Source organism: Puma concolor, chromosome A3 (assembly GCF_028749965.1).
Source record: "Puma concolor isolate L17-30 chromosome A3, mPumCon1.1.hap2, whole genome shotgun sequence".
NCBI classification, from domain to species: Eukaryota; Metazoa; Chordata; class Mammalia; order Carnivora; family Felidae; genus Puma; species Puma concolor.
The window spans coordinates 114,449,226-114,467,155 of NC_141669.1; the positions used below are offsets into that span (position 1 = coordinate 114,449,226).

General features: G+C 46.8%; 1 protein-coding gene across 2 annotated transcripts in view; it reads left to right on the forward strand.

The window, feature by feature from the left end:
* The first annotated feature begins 2,775 nt into the window (after positions 1-2,775).
* TTLL9 (tubulin tyrosine ligase like 9) overlaps positions 2,776-17,930 on the forward strand; it is a 41,396-nt gene continuing 26,241 nt past the window's right edge. Inside the window, exons 1-6 of one of the 2 annotated variants that reach the window (XM_086701944.1) lie at positions 2,776-2,846; positions 5,984-6,027; positions 12,578-12,670; positions 14,499-14,582; positions 14,767-14,878; positions 15,646-15,831. In XM_086701944.1, coding sequence (XP_086558070.1) covers positions 2,832-2,846; positions 5,984-6,027; positions 12,578-12,670; positions 14,499-14,582; positions 14,767-14,878; positions 15,646-15,831 — 534 coding nt within the window. In that variant the 5' untranslated portion in view covers positions 2,776-2,831. The remainder of the gene's footprint in view (positions 2,847-5,983; positions 6,028-12,577; positions 12,671-14,498; positions 14,583-14,766; positions 14,879-15,645; positions 15,832-17,930) is intronic. The other variant, XM_086701946.1, reaches the window with a different exon arrangement.

Here is a 17,930-nt window from a genome sequence, read left to right on the forward strand (position 1 = left end):
ATCGGGCTCTGGGCTGATGGCTCAGAGCCTGGAGCCTGCTTCCGATTCTGTGTCTCCCTCTCTCTCTCTGCCCCTCCCCCGTTCATGCTGTGTCTCTCTCTGTCTCAAAAATAAATAAACGTTAAAAAAAAAAAAAAGAATGTTGCAATGAACATCCTTGTACATATAACCTATGAACAAGAATGAGAATTTCTTTAGGGAAGGATGACGTCTTGCCTCAAAGTGATAGTCCCCAGGTTGTGCAGCTATATTCAGAGAGCTTCTAGAATATATGTCCAGTAGTGGAATCAGGTTGTGAGTTGTGTGCATTTTCAACTTTATGAGATATTGCAAATGGCCTTCCAAAGTGTGACTGTACCAACAGCATATAAAGGTTTGATTTCCACACATCCTTAAAAATACTTGACATTAGGGGTGCCTGGGTGGCTCAGTCAGTTAGGTGTCCAACTTCAGCTCAGGTCATGATCTCGCAGTTCATGAGTTCGAGCCCCACATCGGGCTCTGTGCTGACAGTTCGGAGCCTGAAGCCTGCCTACTTCCAATTCTGTGTCTCCCTCTCTCTCTGCCTCTCCCCACTCATGCTCTGTCTCTCTCTCAAAAATAAATAAACGTTAAAAAAAATTTTTTTTAAATGTTCTTATTTTTATCTAGATGATGTGTTTAAAATAATATTTTATAATTGTTTTGATTTACATATCTCAATTTGCTTATTGGCTACTTGAGTTTCTTCTGCTGAAAGTTTTCTATTCATGTACTTTGTCCAGTTTTCTTTTGTGAGGCAAGAGTAGTCTTTTTCTTAATAGTTTGTAGTTCTTTGAGTACTGGTCCTTTGTTATATGTGTTGCAGATATTTCCTCCTCATCTGTAGCTTGTCTTTTTGTTTTTTTACCTTTATTTATTTATTTTTGAGAGAGAGAGGGAGAGAGAGAGAGAGCACTAGTGGGGAGCACTAGTGGGGGAGGGGCAGAAAGAGAGGGAGAGAGAGCAAATCCCAAGCAAGCTCTGCACTGTCAGCGCAGAGCCTGACACGGGGCTTGAACTCATGAAACCGTGAGATCATGACCTGAGCCAAAGTCGGACACTTAACCGACTGAGCCACCCAGGCACCCCTGTAGCTTGTCTTTTAATTGAACTTACAATGTTTTTTTGTTGTATGGCAGTTTAGATTTTGAGAGGGTCACAGATTAATTTTCTCTGCTGAGTTGTGCTTTATTAAGAAATCTTTCTCCACCATGACATCATAAAATATTATATATATGTATATTTTCTAATAGCCTGAAGTATTTGTTTGCTGTATTTATTCTTTAACCTGCTTGAATTAGGCATCTATTTTTCACTCCTACAGAAAGCCAGTTTCTCAACGCTATATACTGAGCTCCCCATCCTTTCCCCACTGACTTATGATGCCACCTCTATTGCACATCAAGTTAAAACACACACATGCACACGGGCACCTGTGTCTGTTTCTAGGATCCCCTTATTATTCCATTGATATTTGCCTCTCTTGGGTTGAGACGGTTTCGCAAAAATCCTGACTGAATTTGGGAAAATACACATCTTTTTGATATTGAGTTTTCCAGTCCATGAACAGGGTATATTCCTCCATTTATTCAGGCCTTCTTTAATGTCCTTCAATGTTTTGTAATTTTCCCTGTGAGAACATACACTCCACAAGGACAGTTGCTTGTTGGTTTTGTTCATTGTATCCTCAGAGTCAAGAATGAGGCATGCCATAAGACTAGAGGCTTAAAATTAAAAGAAAGACTAGAGGCTTAATAACTTGTTGTTTAATGAAGCATCTTGCATATATTTTATTAGATATATTCCTACACAACTTATATTTTGTTGCTATAAAACAAACAACACATTTTTTTTTAACTGTTTCTAATCAGTTATGGTTGGTATATAGATCCCAAGACAGTGGAGAAGTGAGGCAGGAAAAGGCAGGGAGTCAATACAGGGTTCAATGGCAAACAAATTGCTACTTCAGGCTATATGTAGTGTAGAGACACGATGGGATTCGTGTTCTAGAATGCCCTATAGGGGCGCCTGAGTGGCTCAGTGGGTAAAGCGGCCAACTTTGGCTGGGGTCATGAACTCACAGTTCCTGAGTTCGGGCCCCCTGTTGGGCTCTGTGCTGATGGCTCAGAGCCTGGAGCCCGCTTCAGATTCTGTATCACCCTCTGCCTGCCCCTCCCCGACGTGCACTCTGTCTCTGGCTCAGTCTCAAAAATAAACATTAAAAACAAATTTTTTTTTAATGCTCTTTAGCTGCAGTGCCAAGAATGAATTGTTACGGATAGGCACTAGCAGACTGGTCAGCAGGCGTTGAGGTGACTCCTGGCATCGAGTTGGTGCCTAAGAATTAGAGAGAGTGGCTGAGCAAAAGCAGGAGTGCCTGGCCACGTTGCCAACTGACCAACTGACAAGGTGACTGACTTAGTGAGGCACCGAGTAAAGAAACAGTGCCGTTGCATTTACCAAAGACTGGCCACTTTTCAGGCTAGCTGCTCTTAGGTCAAGCGAAACGTAGCTGGAGGAGGCGCAGTAAGTGCCTGCGAAAGGCAGCCAGTCTCCGGCCGGGTGCGCCCCCGGGTCGCGGAGGCTACGGGCTGGGAGGGAAAGGTCTGGGGAATAGGGTGATCTGGGCCTCTGGGGCGCGCGAGCTTCCCGCGCCCCGGGTCAGGCGCACCAATCTCGCGGAGAGGAGGCGCCTCGGATCATCCAATCAGCACGACGGATCCGGGCATCCTCTGTCGCCTTGGCAACGGGACGCAGGGGCTCGCGCGCGGCGAGGTGGCAGTTTGGGTCTGGTCCTGTGGAATCGTATTATGTCGCGCCCGAAGGTAGGAGTGCCACGGGGTCCAGATGTTTTCAACGTCCCGAGAGAGAGGGAGGGAGGCCGCGGAGGGATTCAGACTCGGGGGGTGGGGTGGGGGGTGGTGTCCCCGCGGAGTGATTCCGGACAAGGGGGAGGAAAATGAATTCAGAGAAAAGACTTCAAGCCCTGGCTGGCCTCGCGCCGCCGCCCGAGATGCTGCGCGAGTCCGCAGCCGGGGCTTGCTGGCGGGAAAGCTACGAAAATCTGGGATTCTAAACTGTACTCAGCGATTTCGGGGACCCTGGGGGCAACCTCAGAACCTGGAAAAGCTCTTAGAGATCTATTCATCCCGCCTCCTGTTTGCCTACCTATCCATCCATTCGTAATGCATTCATCCCCAAACGCTAATCTTTGGCTTCTCTAAACCGAGCCCACTGCTGACCAGTGAGGAGGACACAGAGGTGAATCACATAAGTCCCTGTCCTCTAGGAGTGCACAGGCCAGCGCTCCCCCCCCCACTTTAAAATGGGGAAAATGCGGTCCAAAGAAGGGAAATGAATTACTCTAGAATCCACCCTCTTCCCCACCAGCCTGCTTCTTATCCTGTGTTCTCTCATGCATGGCACCCCAGTTCTTTTAATTCCATCTCACAACAAAAAACAAGTGATTACATTGGGCTCACTCAGATAATCCAGGATAATCTATTTTAAAGTCAGTTGATTATGTCTGCAACTTTAGTTTTCCTTTGCAATGTAACATATTTACAGGTTCTGGGATATTAGGACATGGGCATCTTTTGGGGGATCATTATTCTGCCTACCACAATATTCTATCATCAAATAACTGGAAAATGAAATTGTAAAAAGTACTATTTAAAAAAGCATCACATGGGCACCTGGGTGGCTCAGACAGTTAAGCATTCTACTCTTGATTTCAACTCAGGTCTTGATCTCAGGGTCATGAGTTCAAGCCCGCAGCTGGGCTCCATGCTGTGCGTGAAGCCTACCTAAAAAAAAAAAAAAAAAAAAAAAAAAATTAAAATAACATCACAAAATCAAAGTCCTATGAAATAATTTAATTTAAAATGTCCAATGGAGGTGCCTAGGTGACTCAATTAGTTAAGTGTCTAACTCTTGGTTTCAGCTCTGGTCATGATTTCACAGTTTGTGAGCCCTGAGTCAGGCTCTGCACTGACAGCTCAGAGCCTGCTTAGGATTCTCCCTTTCCCTCTCTCTCTCTGGCCCTCCCTCGCTTGTGCTTTCTCTCTCTCTCAAAATAAATAAACATTTAAAAAAGTCCAAGACTTCTGTACTGAAAACTAGAAAATATTGTGGACAGAAATTAAAGAAGAGCTAAATGAATGGAGAGATAGATCATATTCAGGGATTGGGAGACTCAATACATAATGATGTCACTTCTCAATATGATCTATAGATTCAATACAATCCCAGTAAAATCCCAACATGCTTTTTTTTTGTAGAAATTAGCAAGCTGGTTCTAAAATTTATATTGAAGTGCAAATGACCCCAAATTGCAAAGACAATCTTGAAAAAAGGCAAAGTTAGAGGACCTATGCTACTTGATTTCAAGATTTACTAGAAACCTATGGTAATTAAGACAGTGTGGTGGTGACATAAGGGTAGATAAATAAGCAAATAAGATGTAGTCTAGAGACAGACCCACATATACACAGTCAACTGAATTTTGACAGAAGAGTCAATGTAATTCAGTGAGGAAAGGAAAAGTTTTTCAACCAAATACTCTGAGCAACTGGATAAACTTATGGAAAAGAGAACTGAAAACATGAAAGAGTATAAAAGATACAATAATTTAAAAAAGAGTGGGACACCTGACTAGTCCTGGGGTACTTGGAGGGGCTTGTGTATATGACTGAGATAAGAGTTCACTTGCTTTTGTGGGGGGCTAGTTTCTGTCTGTTTCATAAAGCAGTACTCTCTATCCCTTTCCACTGTCCCTATCCCTCTGAGGGATAGGATGGTGTGGTAGGCAGAATTCTAGATGGCCCCCAAGATTCCCACCCCTTATGTACACACCTTGTGTAATTCCCTCCCCTTGAGTGTGGGTGGAGTCTATGAATTTGATGGGATAGTTACGACTGTGATTGTATACTGTGCATGGCATAGGACTCTATCGTGGCTGACTTGGAGAGGAAAGGGTTGGAAGTCAGAGAGATGAGCTCCTGCTGGCCTGGAAGAAAGCAAACATCCATGTTGTGAACTGCCTAGGGGGTTATGTTGAAAGGAACTGCGTGGCCTCTAGCTGCTGAGAGCAGACGCCAGTCGACAGCTAACAAGTAAACAGAGACCTCAGTCCTGCAGCCCCAAGCAACTGAATTCTGACAACAATCTGGATGATCTTGGAAAAGGACCCCGAGCCCTGGATGAGAAACATAACGCAGGCCATCACCTTGGCTGTAGCCCTGTGAGACCTGGGCAGAGGATCCAGCTAAGCTACTCCTGGCCAGCGGAAACTGCAAGACATAAATCTATGCTGTTTTAAGCCACTAAGTTTGTGGTAATTTGTTATACAGTAATAGAAAACAAATGCAGATGACAAGTCTGTCTAAGCTACAGAAGTCATCTTGCACAAGACCAATTTTGATTTCTTTCTCATACCTGCCGTTAGGGATCAGTCTTGCCAGGACTGAAGGCCAAACTGTTTTAGACGTGGTAGAAGCAAAATAATACCCACTCCGCTTTGAGGATTTGAAAGGCCCATTTTGGATGCAAGAGATTAACTTTGCTCCGAGCCTTTGACTCAGTCCACTCCTGGATCATGGATCTAATCAAACATGTTTCAGCTCCTTCTCACAGAGCCTGCTGAGCTCAGCCCTTAAAACTCAGCCCTCAGAACTGGGATTGGACCTTTGGAGCGCTGAAAACTAGGTGTTCACTCTACTGGTCATGCTTGCGGAACAATCCTATGAGGTGGGCCCTTGAATACCTGAGGATTTATCCCAAGGACCAAGTTGCTGGGCACATATTGACCAATGTGAACTTGGCCAGGCAGGTCCTTCTTGTCTCAGCATCGGGCGATATTACATCTGATGGTTTCAGCATTTTAAGATCTGCGGTCAGTTGAGCTGGGAAGGCAGAGTGGATATGCAGAACCAGTTACATCACTTTCCTTTTCTCATTGCAGAATCAAAATTACAAGGGCCATGGATTATCAAAGGGAAAAGAGCGGTGAGTGGTCCCATGCAATCTAATAAACGCAGAACTAAATTCCTCCTCTCTCCTCCCTCCCACCTCCCTCCCTCCCTTCTTTGCTTCCTTCCTTCCCTTTTCCCATCTCTCCAGCCCCGCTTCTTTGCTTCAGTAATGACAACGATAATAACAAACAATCACTGAGCACTTACCATGTGCCAGGCTAGTTGTTTTACCTGTAGTATCTCTTTGAATCTTTACCACAGTCCTTTGAAGTAGATACTGCTATTGTGTCCATTTTATAGATGGGGAAACTGAAGCCCAGAGAGGCTAAGTAGGTAACTTGCTGAAGCCTGTAGGATCAGTTAGTGGCAGAGCTTGTTGGGCTCCAGGGCCCACGATGCCCAAAGCAGGAGGGAGCTGTGTGGACTTTGCTGGAGGTTTTTTGTGAGAAGTTAGAAGTTACACCACACACGCCGTGGCGCATATTTTCGATACTTCTGTTTCATTAGGTATTTCTATTCTTTCTAAAGTCACATCTGGCCATGTCACCACTGAGGAGGGTGTGTGTGGTCTCTGACCCCACCTCTCGTGCAGCGCCCATCGACTTTGCCTTCTTTCTCTACGTACTGAGAGAACTTTGCCACCAATTTCAAATCTCTTACTCTCTTCCACAGAGCGGCTCAGCTCTAGTCTGGGTCCTGACCCTAAACTTACACACCCACTCCCACCCCAGCCAAAAAAGGGCACTTCAGTTAACAGGGTCTATTTTATTGGGTCAGACACCAATTAGAAATGTGTTTAGCTACAAGTAACAGGAAACCCAATTAATAGTAGCTTTAAACAATTATATTTGCTTTCCTCATATAATGAAGAGTCAAGAGGGCGGGTGCAGAGTGGTTCAACGCTCTCAGAGCTAGCATCTCTGTGATTGCCTTGACCTTTTCCTTCTGGACACTAAGTGGCTGCTACAGCTCCAGCCTTCATGTCACGATCAAGGTGGGAAGGAGTGGTGAGGGAAGTCTCAAGCCACATCTCTCTCTTTCTTTCTCTTTCTTTCTTTCTTTCTTCTTTCTTTCTTTCTTTCTTTCTTTCTTTCTTTCTTTTATTTTTAAGGTTTATTTGCTGTTGAGAGAGACCGAAACAGCGTGAGCAGGGGAGGGGCAGAGAGAGAGAGAGAGAGAGAGAATCCAAAGCAGGCTCTGTGCTACCAGCACAGAGCCCGATGTGGGGCTTGGACTCATGAAACTGAGATCATGACCTGAGCTAAAACCAAGGTTTGGTTGCTTAACCGACTGAGCCACCTAGGCGCCCCATCTTTCTTTATTTTCATTAAAAGAACCAGTGCTTTCCAGGAACCCACCCTCTTTAGCCATCTTATGTTTTTATCTTACCAGAATCGTGTCGCCTGGACACCCCTAGCTGCATGAATGGTTAGGAATATAAGTTACATAAGTGACGTTATCGTGTTATTATTCTGCACCCTGCTTTTGTCACACAAAATTCTATTTTCAGTATTTATCCACGTTGGTGCACGTAGCTCTGGATGCATTTTGACTATTATCTGTGTTCCATTGTAAGCCACGAGTTATTTATCTGCTTCCTGTTGAGAGGCCTTCTGGCTGGGCCTTAGAATTGAATTAGAATTAGAAAGCACACCCTGAGACAAGGGTGTGTGAGCAAGTGGTTTATTTGGAAGGTTGGAAGTTGATTTCAGTAAGCATTGGCAGGGCAGGGGGGATGCGAGGCATCCAAGGGAAGGAAACCAATAAAAGGGCATTACAGACAGGTTATTGTGGTGGGCCGGTGGGGCTCAGTCCCACTGGGGATTCCTAGGAGATAGTACAGAATACTGCAGACTCGTCCCCACTGAGTGTTGAGGAACTGGAGGACTTACCCATCAACTCCAGTCGTCATTAGTTGTATGCTGGTGTGGGAAGGGCATTTCGGACCTGCTTTAAGCACTGGTTGAGCTGACTGCGTGCACAGGAATGGAGAATGTCCAAGGGAAAAGGGTGGGCCACCAACCGTGTGCTGCAGGTTATTTCCGTAAAAAACAGTAATAATTACAAACGAACATCCGTATACATATAATGCCTAGGGTATCTATCTAGGGTATAGAGCTAGGATGGAATTGCTGGCCATAGAGTATGTGCAAGTTCAGTTTCACTAAATACTGCCATGTGGCTCTCCAGAGTTCCTTCTACCAGTACAGGAAGAGTTTCCGTTTTAGCACATTGTTGCCGAACTTGGACGTCTAGGTTTTTGCCAGTCTAATGTGCCTGAATAGTAACTGACAGTTTTAATCTGCCAGATTGCTCTCTAAAGATTTATCCGATTTACAGTTCCATCAGCATTATAGGATAATTGTCATTTCTCTACATTCTTGTGAACACTTGGTATTTGTCTGATTTTAAACATTTCCCCCGATCTGATGGATATTAAAATTGGGTCTCTTCATTGTTTTGGATTAATGTTTAAATACTCCTTACTTTACTACTTTATAGCAGGGGTTCTTAAAATTTGAGCTCAAGTTTTCTACTTCAAAATTATTATGGACTCTTGTCAACTTTTATCATAAACACTTCAAAAATTAGAAATTGAAAATGATACATTTAAAAAATTTTATTAATTCATTTAGAAAGCAATAATGGACTCATTACCTGGTAGTGTAAATGATGCATTTTTACGAACTATAACCGTATTCTCCCTCCTCCAAATTTATTATGATGAGTAGTAAATGTTTGCACATCTTTGTGTATTTCTTAAATGTCTGGCTTAATAGACAACATTTGGCTTCCTGAACCTTCTGGATTCAATCTGTTGTGATATGTTGTTTTGGTTGAAGAAGAGGAAGGAAATCCAGCCTCACAGATATATGTAGTTGGAAACTTGGACCACCCACCAAGAACTGCTGTTTTAGGGAATTACAATACGCATCCTTAACTCATCACTGTCTACTGTGAATCAGTATTATACCACTTCGTGCACAATGGAAGAACCTTAGAACAGCTTGCTCTGTTTACTCCCCTCTGGTCCTTTGTGCTGTTATTTTTGTCGTGTATTAAAAAAAAAATTGTTAATGTTTATTTTTGAGAGAGAGACACACACAGAGCACGAGTGGGGGAGGGGCAGAGAGAGAGAGAGAGACACAGAATCCGAAGCAGGTTCCAGGCTCCGAGCTGTCAGCACAGAGCTTGATGCAGGGCTTGAACCCACAAACCATGAGATCATGACCTGAGCTGAAGTCAGATGCTCAACCGACTGGCCACCCAGGTGCTCTGACTCTTTGCCATGTATTTAAACACTAAAGAAAGTGCTTCAGGGTCAAGGAAAATTATCCCTGATGGAGATTCAGATGTACCAAAATGGATATGTGAGTAGAAAGAGAGATCAATTGATTGATTTTCCAGATGATGTAAAAATGTTAGGGTTTAGGAGCTAACAGTCAAGAAGGAATTCTTGAGACATCTTTGGTGCAAAAAGGTGGTTAATTAAGGCATGCAGACAGGATCTATGGGCAGGAAGAGCTGCACAGGGAGCGCCTGGGGTGGCTCAGTCAATTAAGCATCTGACTTTGGCTCAGGCCATGATCTCAGCGTTTGTGGGTTCAAGCCTCGTGTCGGGCTCTGTGCTGACAGCTCAGAGCCTGGAGCTTGCTTTGGAGTCTGTGTCTCCCTTTCTTTCTGCCCCTCCCCCACTTATACTGTCTCTCTCTCTCTTTCTCTCTCTCTCTCAAATATAAATAAACATTAAAAATTAAAAAAAAAACAGATGCACTGGGGTTGTGAGGAGTAGCTGATTATATTGGGTTTGGGATAACGTAAGTCTCTAAGGAATTTGGAAGCAAGGTTTCCAGGACCTCGAGGGGCTAGCTGTTGTTAGGATACAGTCATTTACAATGGTCTAGTAAAACCTTAGTCATGAGACCCTTCAGATGGATGTCAGTGGGCCATGTGTTTGGAGGACGATTGCTAACATATATCTTGGTTACAGGGGGCAGGGGGAGAGGTAGAGATAAGGGATTTTCTTTACAGGATCCTAGAGGTCAGGCTAATGTCAAGCTAAGGTTGCCTTTTATCTCTAGCAAAGTATTAACATGGAGGCAGTCGAGTTTCTGGAGGAAGGTCACTCTGTCTCAAGGACTTGTCAATGTGCTATAAGTTGTAAAGAAATTTAACTTTTTTTTTTCTTTTGCCTTTGTTCTCCACTCCACAGAGACCGTAAGCCCTTTCTTCTGACCACTACTTAGGGTTAGGGGCTAATCATTTGAGTCCTCCTAAAGCTGAGTGGAACATGGGTTGGGCCAAAGCTTTACAGTGAGTTGGCTCCAAGGCCAACCTCCTGTACTGCCATTTTGAGCCTTTGCCCCGGAAGGGGGTTGAACTACAGTTCCGTGTTTGTGTGTTTGTTTGTTTGTGGGTTGTTTTTTGGTTCATTTTTGGATTCGATCTGGCAGGGCTGCCAGAATGCCCACACCACATCATTGTGCAGGAGTATGGGTTTTCTCTCTGCTTTACTACATTCCCTACTGCTTCTTTCTTAAGCAAATTTGCCGCAATGTTGTTTTGGTTCGGTTCGGTCTGCTTTGGTTTCGGAATGGGACTCTTCCAGATTTTGATTTGTTTGGCTGCCCTCCCTCTTGTCCAAGCACAGCTGCTTTCTCCTGGTGACTGCTTCTCCGTGGCTGGCTCGTTCCTCCCCTTGCCCGAACTCAAGACGCCCCCCCCCCCCCCCCCGCAGACCTGGACACCTGCTATAGCTCTCTGCTTCTCCCTAAGGGCTTTTTTCTCTCTGGAATCAGTTCAGGTTTTCTTTTGTCTGTTGCTCCCCACTAGCCCCATAGTCAAGTGTGCTGTTTAGTTTGCACATTTTTCCCCTCCCTGCTTCAATAGGACTGAGAGTCTTTCGCAGCCTCTTCCACTATAACCTGGGATGTTTTAATTTGCGTTTACTTGATTGTCGAGAAGGTTGAGAATCTTTTCTCGTGCTTACTGGTACGTTTCCCCTGCTATGAATTGCCTGTTCAATCCTTTAGGCATTTTTGTCTTTTTAAAAATGATTTGTCGAAGCTCATTATGTACTTGGTCCAACTGTCTTACAGATTGTAAGCATTACAAATATTTTGTCTTAATCTGTAACCAGTCCTTTAAGCTTTATTCGTGGTGTATTTTGTTACAGAGTTCTGTTGTATATACAGAAAGGTGCATGTGTCATAAGTTTATAGCTCAGTGAATTTTCGTCAACTTAATACACCCACATATCAGGAATCAGAACATCACCAACACTCCAGAAACCCCACTCATGCTCTCTTTCTATCATTCCCCCACAAAGGTAGCCATTATCCAGACTTCTAATGATGTGTTAATTTAAAAAAAAAATTTTTTTTTAACGTTTATTTATTTTTGAGACAGAGAGAGACAGAGCATGAACAGGGGAGGGTCAGAGAGAGAGGGAGACACAGAATCTGAAACAGGCTCCAGGCTCTGAGCTGTCAGCCCAGAGCCCGATGCGGGGCTCGAACTCATGGACCGCGAGATCGTGACCTGAGCCGAAGTCGGCCGCTTAACAAACTGAGCCACCCAGGCGCCCTTGCGTTAATTTTTTTAATTAAATAGTTACTTTGAGATAATTGTAGATTTATATGCAGTTATAAGAAATACTGTAGTGAGGGGCGCCTGGCTGGCTCAGTTGGTAAAGCATGTGACTCTTGATCTCAGGGTTGTGAGTTCAAGCCTCATGTTGGGTGAGGAGCCTACTTAAAAAAAAAAAAAAAGTATAAGAAATAATATAGTGAGTTACCATGTGCCCTGTATTTGCTTTTCTCCAATGGTAACAGAGAATACAACTATAATGCAGTATCGCAACCAGGATACTGACATCCATACAGTCAAGATAAGGAAAGTTCCCATCACCACCGATCCCTAATATGACCATTTTATGACCACATCCACTTCCTCCTTCTCCCTGTGCCTTCTTCCACAACCCTACCTCCCCCCGTCCTTAACCCCAAGCAACTGCTAATCTTTTCTTCATTTTAATAACTTTGTAATTTCAAAAAGTTATATAGGGACACCTGGGTGGCTCAGTCAGTTAAGCGGAGAACTCTTGATTTTGGCTCAGGTCATGATCTCACAGTTTGTGGGCTGGAGTCTCGCGTCAGGCTCTGCGCTGACAATGAGGAGCCTGCTTGGGATTCTCTCTCTCCCTCTCTCCCTCTCTCCCTCTCTCCCTCTCTCTCTCTCTGCCACCCCCCTCCCCCACTTGCATGTGCGTGCATGCTCTTTCTCTCAAAAGAAAAGCTATATAAATGGAATTGTACAGTATATAAGAACGTTTTAGGATCGGCCTTTTTCACTCGGCATAATTCCCCAGAGATGCATGCAGGTTGAATGTACACATATATCACTCCTTTTTATTGCTAAGTCAGTATTCCATGGTATGGATGGACCGCTATTTAACCATTCACCCATTGAAGGACATCTGGGTTGTTGCCAGCTTCGGGCTATTCTGGATAAAGCTGCTGTGAACATCCACGCACAGGTTTCTGCGTGACCCTGAACAAGCGATCTGTCACCCTGTCTTGCAGAGAGCAGAGAGCTTCAATCCGATTCAAGACCACTCTCATGAATACTCTCATGGATGTCCTTCGCCACAGGCCGGGCTGGGTAGAAGTAAAGGAGTAAGACGCATCCCCACCCCCTGCCAATCTCGGCCCTCTTTCCCTTTGACTCACCAGGCCTTGTCTCCCTCTGTTTTCTCCCAGTTCCTGTGGGTGGCTACTGGGACTTGTCCCAATTTGGCTGTGACAGGGACCAAAATTTATTTAGCACTCCGAGTGTATCAGGCACATTACAGACGCCATCTCTGCCTTGTCTAAGTCTTAGAACCATCCAGCAAGATATGATTATGTTCAGAGGGATCAAGCCAATTGTTGAAGGTCACACAGCACATGTGTGTCAGAGTGGGAGTTGCTGCCAGTTCTGTTGGACTCTTCCGTAGCCAGGGTCCTAGAGCTCTCTGGAGAATCAAGGAGTGCAGCCGTCACAGACTAGCTGGCTTGAATCCTCTGGGGATGGCAGGTCGAGGTCAAGGGCTGCTCGTCCCTGGCCACTTACTAGTCCTGTGACTTTGAACGAGTTACTTGACCGCTAAGCCTACATCTCTTCTATGGTGGGCCCTGGGGATGCTGAGATGAACAATGTCTGGCACATAGCAGGTGCTAATGTTAGTGAGGGCTAAGGTTGGGCTGCATATAACACAGACCCAAAGCAAAAGAGGCTCTGACGGACCAGAAGTTTATTTATCTCTCCCACCAAAGTCCAGGTGTAGGAATTTCAGAGATCGCATAGAAATTTGGAGCCACCTGTTTCCGTCTTTCCATCCTGCCATCCCTTGGGTGAAGCCCTTCTCACGGTCTAAGGTGAAGCTCCAGTCTTGCATCCACAGGGCGAGCAGCAGTAGGTAGGAAGGAGACAAGAAAGTACACGCCCTGCCCTTGAAGGACACAGCCCAGAAGTCCCTCACGTTGGCCAGACTTAGCCTAGCTGCAAGAGAATCTGGAAAATGTAGCTTTTATTTTGGAAAATGTGGATTACATTTCCCCAGGTAAATGTTGGGAATTCTATTACTGTAGACAAAAGGGGGAGAATGGATAGGAGGGGGGAGGGCCACCAGCTGCCCTGACCTGGTGCTCAACCAATGTTGTTGCATAACAATAGCTGAGCCCGTTAGACACTCTTTACTATAGCAGTTTACACGCCTGACCTCTGAATCGTCCAGCAAACCTTCTTCTGGGAGGTGCTATTGTCATACCCATCTGCTGGAAAACGGGACACCTGGGCATGGAAGAGTAAAGAGTGCCATGTTGGAGGTCACTTGGCTTGTCAGGGCTTGGACTGCACCTAGTCGGTCTGTGTGCAGAGTCCCAGGTGCATCTCTACCCTCTCGGTGAATGAGGAAACAAACGAACCAATGGATGAATCCATGATTCCCACTGCCTGGTGCTGGAGTCTAGTCTTCAGTTATTGTTGTAATTTTGTAACTTAAAAAAACAAACAAACAAAAAAACAACGTTGGAAGCAATGGTGGTGGCATTATTTTCTTTCCTGTCACATCCTTTTCAAGCACCTCCTCTCTGCACCCCAGCTCTGGCGTCGGATTCGGTAGATTAGTCTGGGTAAGAATGCCGATGCTGCTGTGCCCTGGGCGAGCGAGGTTCTCCTCGACTGAGGGCTCCAGGGATGATTGTAGTCACCTCTTGAAGCTGTTCTGAGGACTCAGTGAGGGGAGGGCTTTGTGGACAGGGAAGGGCTTACAGATGTTATCGGGAGGCACTGCTTGGTGATGTGGGCCGGGGGTGGCAACCCAGATGCTTCTAGAGCCCAGGCAGGTAACCTGATCAGGTGAGGCTGGCTGGTTGCCATGGGCCGTAGGCAGTGGTAGGTAGGGGCTGTGATCTGGAGAGGGTACGTCCCAACTTGGTGGCTGTTCCTCACTCCCGCTGACAGGTGTCAGGAGGCATCAGGACCCCGTGTGGCCGATACCCCGGTTGTTCAAAGGGAACCCAAAGGAAGCCGGCAGCCTGGATTTGTGTAGGAATATTTCTCCCGTTCTCACTCTGGCCTAGCGAAGCACACTGTGGGCAGGGCTGGCCCACGGCACCCCCTTGAGGCTCCTTATGAACCTTGCTTGTCCCTCAGCTGCACCTCCGTGGGCCCCAGGCCCTCAGCAGTGCTGAGGTCCTTACCTCATGACCTTTGTCCCACCCACTCCCAGTGAAGGGGACTGGGATTTCTACTGGTGTGACGTCAGCTGGCTCCGGGAGAACTTTGACCACACCTACATGGACGAACATGTGCGGATCAGTCACTTCCGAAACCACTACGAGGTGAGCTGGGTGGGCTGGTGGTGGTGGGGGAAGGGGGGGCGCTGAGTCGGCCACTTCATGTCACTGGATGTCGCAACGAGCAGGGGCTGGCACGGGAGTGCAAAGAGCAGAATGGAAAAGCGTAAGGGAGTTTGGGGTACATGCCAGGTGGGGAACATTGTGCACAAGATACACGATGGGCTAAAGGATGTGAGAGGGTAAGGATCTAATACCCGAGCAGCAGGCTATCTTGGGGTGGGGACTCAGGTCACAGACTGGTGGGCATGTCAACACTACAGATGTGAGGGGCAGCCTGGCTTGGGGGGCGAGGGCCGCAGGAGCAGGATGCTTGAGCCATATGGTGATTTCAGGGAAGAGACAGATTGAGCAGTTGGGAGTCTAGAGCTGGGAGGGAGGTCCGGGAGGAATCAGATCACAAATCACACTGGAGGAGCCAAAGATGCTGAGATTTGAAAAGGTTAGTGCAGCTTAGAAGTTAGCAACATGAACTTCGGAGTCAGACAGGCCCGGGTCAAGTCCTGGCTGTGCCTTCCGTTAGCTGGGTAGCTCTGGGCAATTGACTTGGCCTTCCTGAGCCTCAGTTTTCTTGCCTGTAAAGTGGGGATGGTTATAGAATAGCAGGCTCTCAAAGTTACTCTTACTGTTATTGCTACTTCGTGGGCCGAGAATGGAGGCTGTGGGAGGCAGTGGCGATGGCTGGGGCTGGGAGGTGGAGCAGGGCAGGGGGCACGAGCACTAACAGCCTGTCCACCCATCCCGCTGCCCAGCTGACGCGCAAGAACTACATGGTGAAGAACCTGAAGCGGTTCCGGAAGCAGCTGGAGCGCGAGGCAGGGAAGCTGGAGGCAGCCAAGTGCGACTTCTTCCCCAAAACCTTTGAGATGCCATGCGAGTACCACCTGTTCGTGGAAGAGTTCCGCAAAAACCCGGGGATCACCTGGATCATGAAGCCTGTGAGTGCCCGGTGCCCAGTCCAGGGACCAGGGGGAAGGGGCAGGGGGAGGGAGGGCTGCGCAGGTACCAGCAGGGATCCTTCATGGCGCATCCCAAGACAGAACCCCTGCCTGGGATTTCAGCCTTAGATGCACCATCTGCCTCCGCAGAAGAGCTTTTTTTTTTTAAGTTTATTTATTTTTGACAGAGAGACAGAGTGTGAGTGGGGGAGGGGCAGAGAGAGAGAGACACAGAATCTGAAGCAGGCTCCAGGCTCTGAGCTGTCAGCACAGAGCCCGATGCGGGGCTCGAACTCACAAACTGTGAGATCATGACCTGAGCCAAAGTCAGACGTTTAACCGACTGAGCCACCCAGGTGTCCCTCTGCCGAAGAGCTTTGTCTCCTCTTTGCAGTGTTTGAACCCAGCAGCTATGACTGCTAGTACACAGTAGGTGCTCAATACATGTTTACTAGATGGAAAAGTATCCTCAGGACACCAGGGCAGTGAATCCAGAGCCTTGCTGGAGCTCAGATCCCCACCTCTCTTCCTGACATGAGAGAAAATGGTGGCAGTCAGGTCATGCCAAGCGCTTTGCCTGCATTACCTGATTCTCCAGATGGTCTTTGGGATGAGATATTACCTTATTTTATTTTATTTCATTTCATTTTTAAATATGTATTTATTTATTTTGAGAGAGAGAGTGTGTGTGCGCTTGCGTGAGAGCAGGGGGTGGAGGGAGAGGTAAAGAGAGAGAGAGGGAGAGACTCCCAAGCAGGATTGTCGTGGGGCTTGATCTCACAAACCATGAGATCATGACCTGAGCTGAAGTCAAGAGTCAGACGCTTAACCCGACTGAGCCACCCAGGCGTCCCAATATTACCTTGGTTTAAAGATGAGGAGACTGCGACCCATTTATTCAAGCATTCCACAATGTTTACCGAGCGCTGGCTACGTGCCAGGCATAGAAGTAGGTGCTAGGGACACAGCCCTCAGCAAATTGGAAGTGGGTCTCTACCTTCCTTGAGTGCAGACGATACAGAAGATACCTGTGTGAGTACAGTTGTTCTAAGTGACACTAGAGAGGAAACAGTAGGAGGTTCCCTGCTGCCCAGCGGGATTTTCTGAAGGGAGATTGGGCTCCAAGGTCAAATCCCTTAGTTTAAATACTGCCTGTACCACTTACTTGCTGTGTGAGCTCAGACAGGTTACTTAACTTGTCTGTGCCCCAGTTTTCCCATCTGCAAAGTGAGACTGTGTTACCTGTCACATAATGTTGTGGTGTGATTAACACAGGTAGAGCATACCTTAAGCACTCCATAAATGATAGCTGCCATTGTTATTAGTATTATTTTTATTTTTTTTTTTTTTAACGTTTATTTATTTTTTTGGGACAGAGAGAGACAGAGCATGAACGGGGGAGGGGCAGAGAGAGAGGGAGACACAGAATCAGAAACAGGCTCCAGGCTCTGAGCCATCAGCCCAGAGCCCGACGCGGGGCTCAAACTCACGGACCGCGAGATCGTGACCTGGCTGAAGTTGGACGCTTAACCGACTGCGCCACCCAGGTGCCCCATGTTATTAGTATTATTAAAAGAATCTTGACTTTGACTGAAAGTCAAGAAATACTGACTGTGGCCTGAAGGATGCCGAGGAGTCAGCCTGGTGAAGGGCAGAGGTAGGGAAGAGCATTCTGGGAAGAGGGACTGCATGCATGAAAGCCTTGCATCCGGAGGTAGCCAGCCCTTCGGGGATCAAGAAACTGAGTGGAGGGTAGGCGCGGCAGAGCACCTATGAGCCCCTCGATTGTTCCTCGTGCCAGGGCTGGTTTCTCACCACAAAGCCACCATAGCCTTGAATGGTATCATCAAAGCCCCCTAATATTTTCTGGGCTTGGGACCATGCCAGGCCCCAGGAAGGGAGCTGGGGGGAGGACGTGGGGGGCAGCCCTTCCTCGTGCAGCTGGGGACTAGACCTGGTGTTGGCTGATATGCACATTCAACCAAGAGCACAGCTGCTTGGAGGGGGAATCGACGTGCCAGACAAAAACGACAGATCCTCCCGACTGGGTCCCAGCCAGCGTTGACCCCGGGACCTCCTGCACCTGTCCCCTCCTCTGC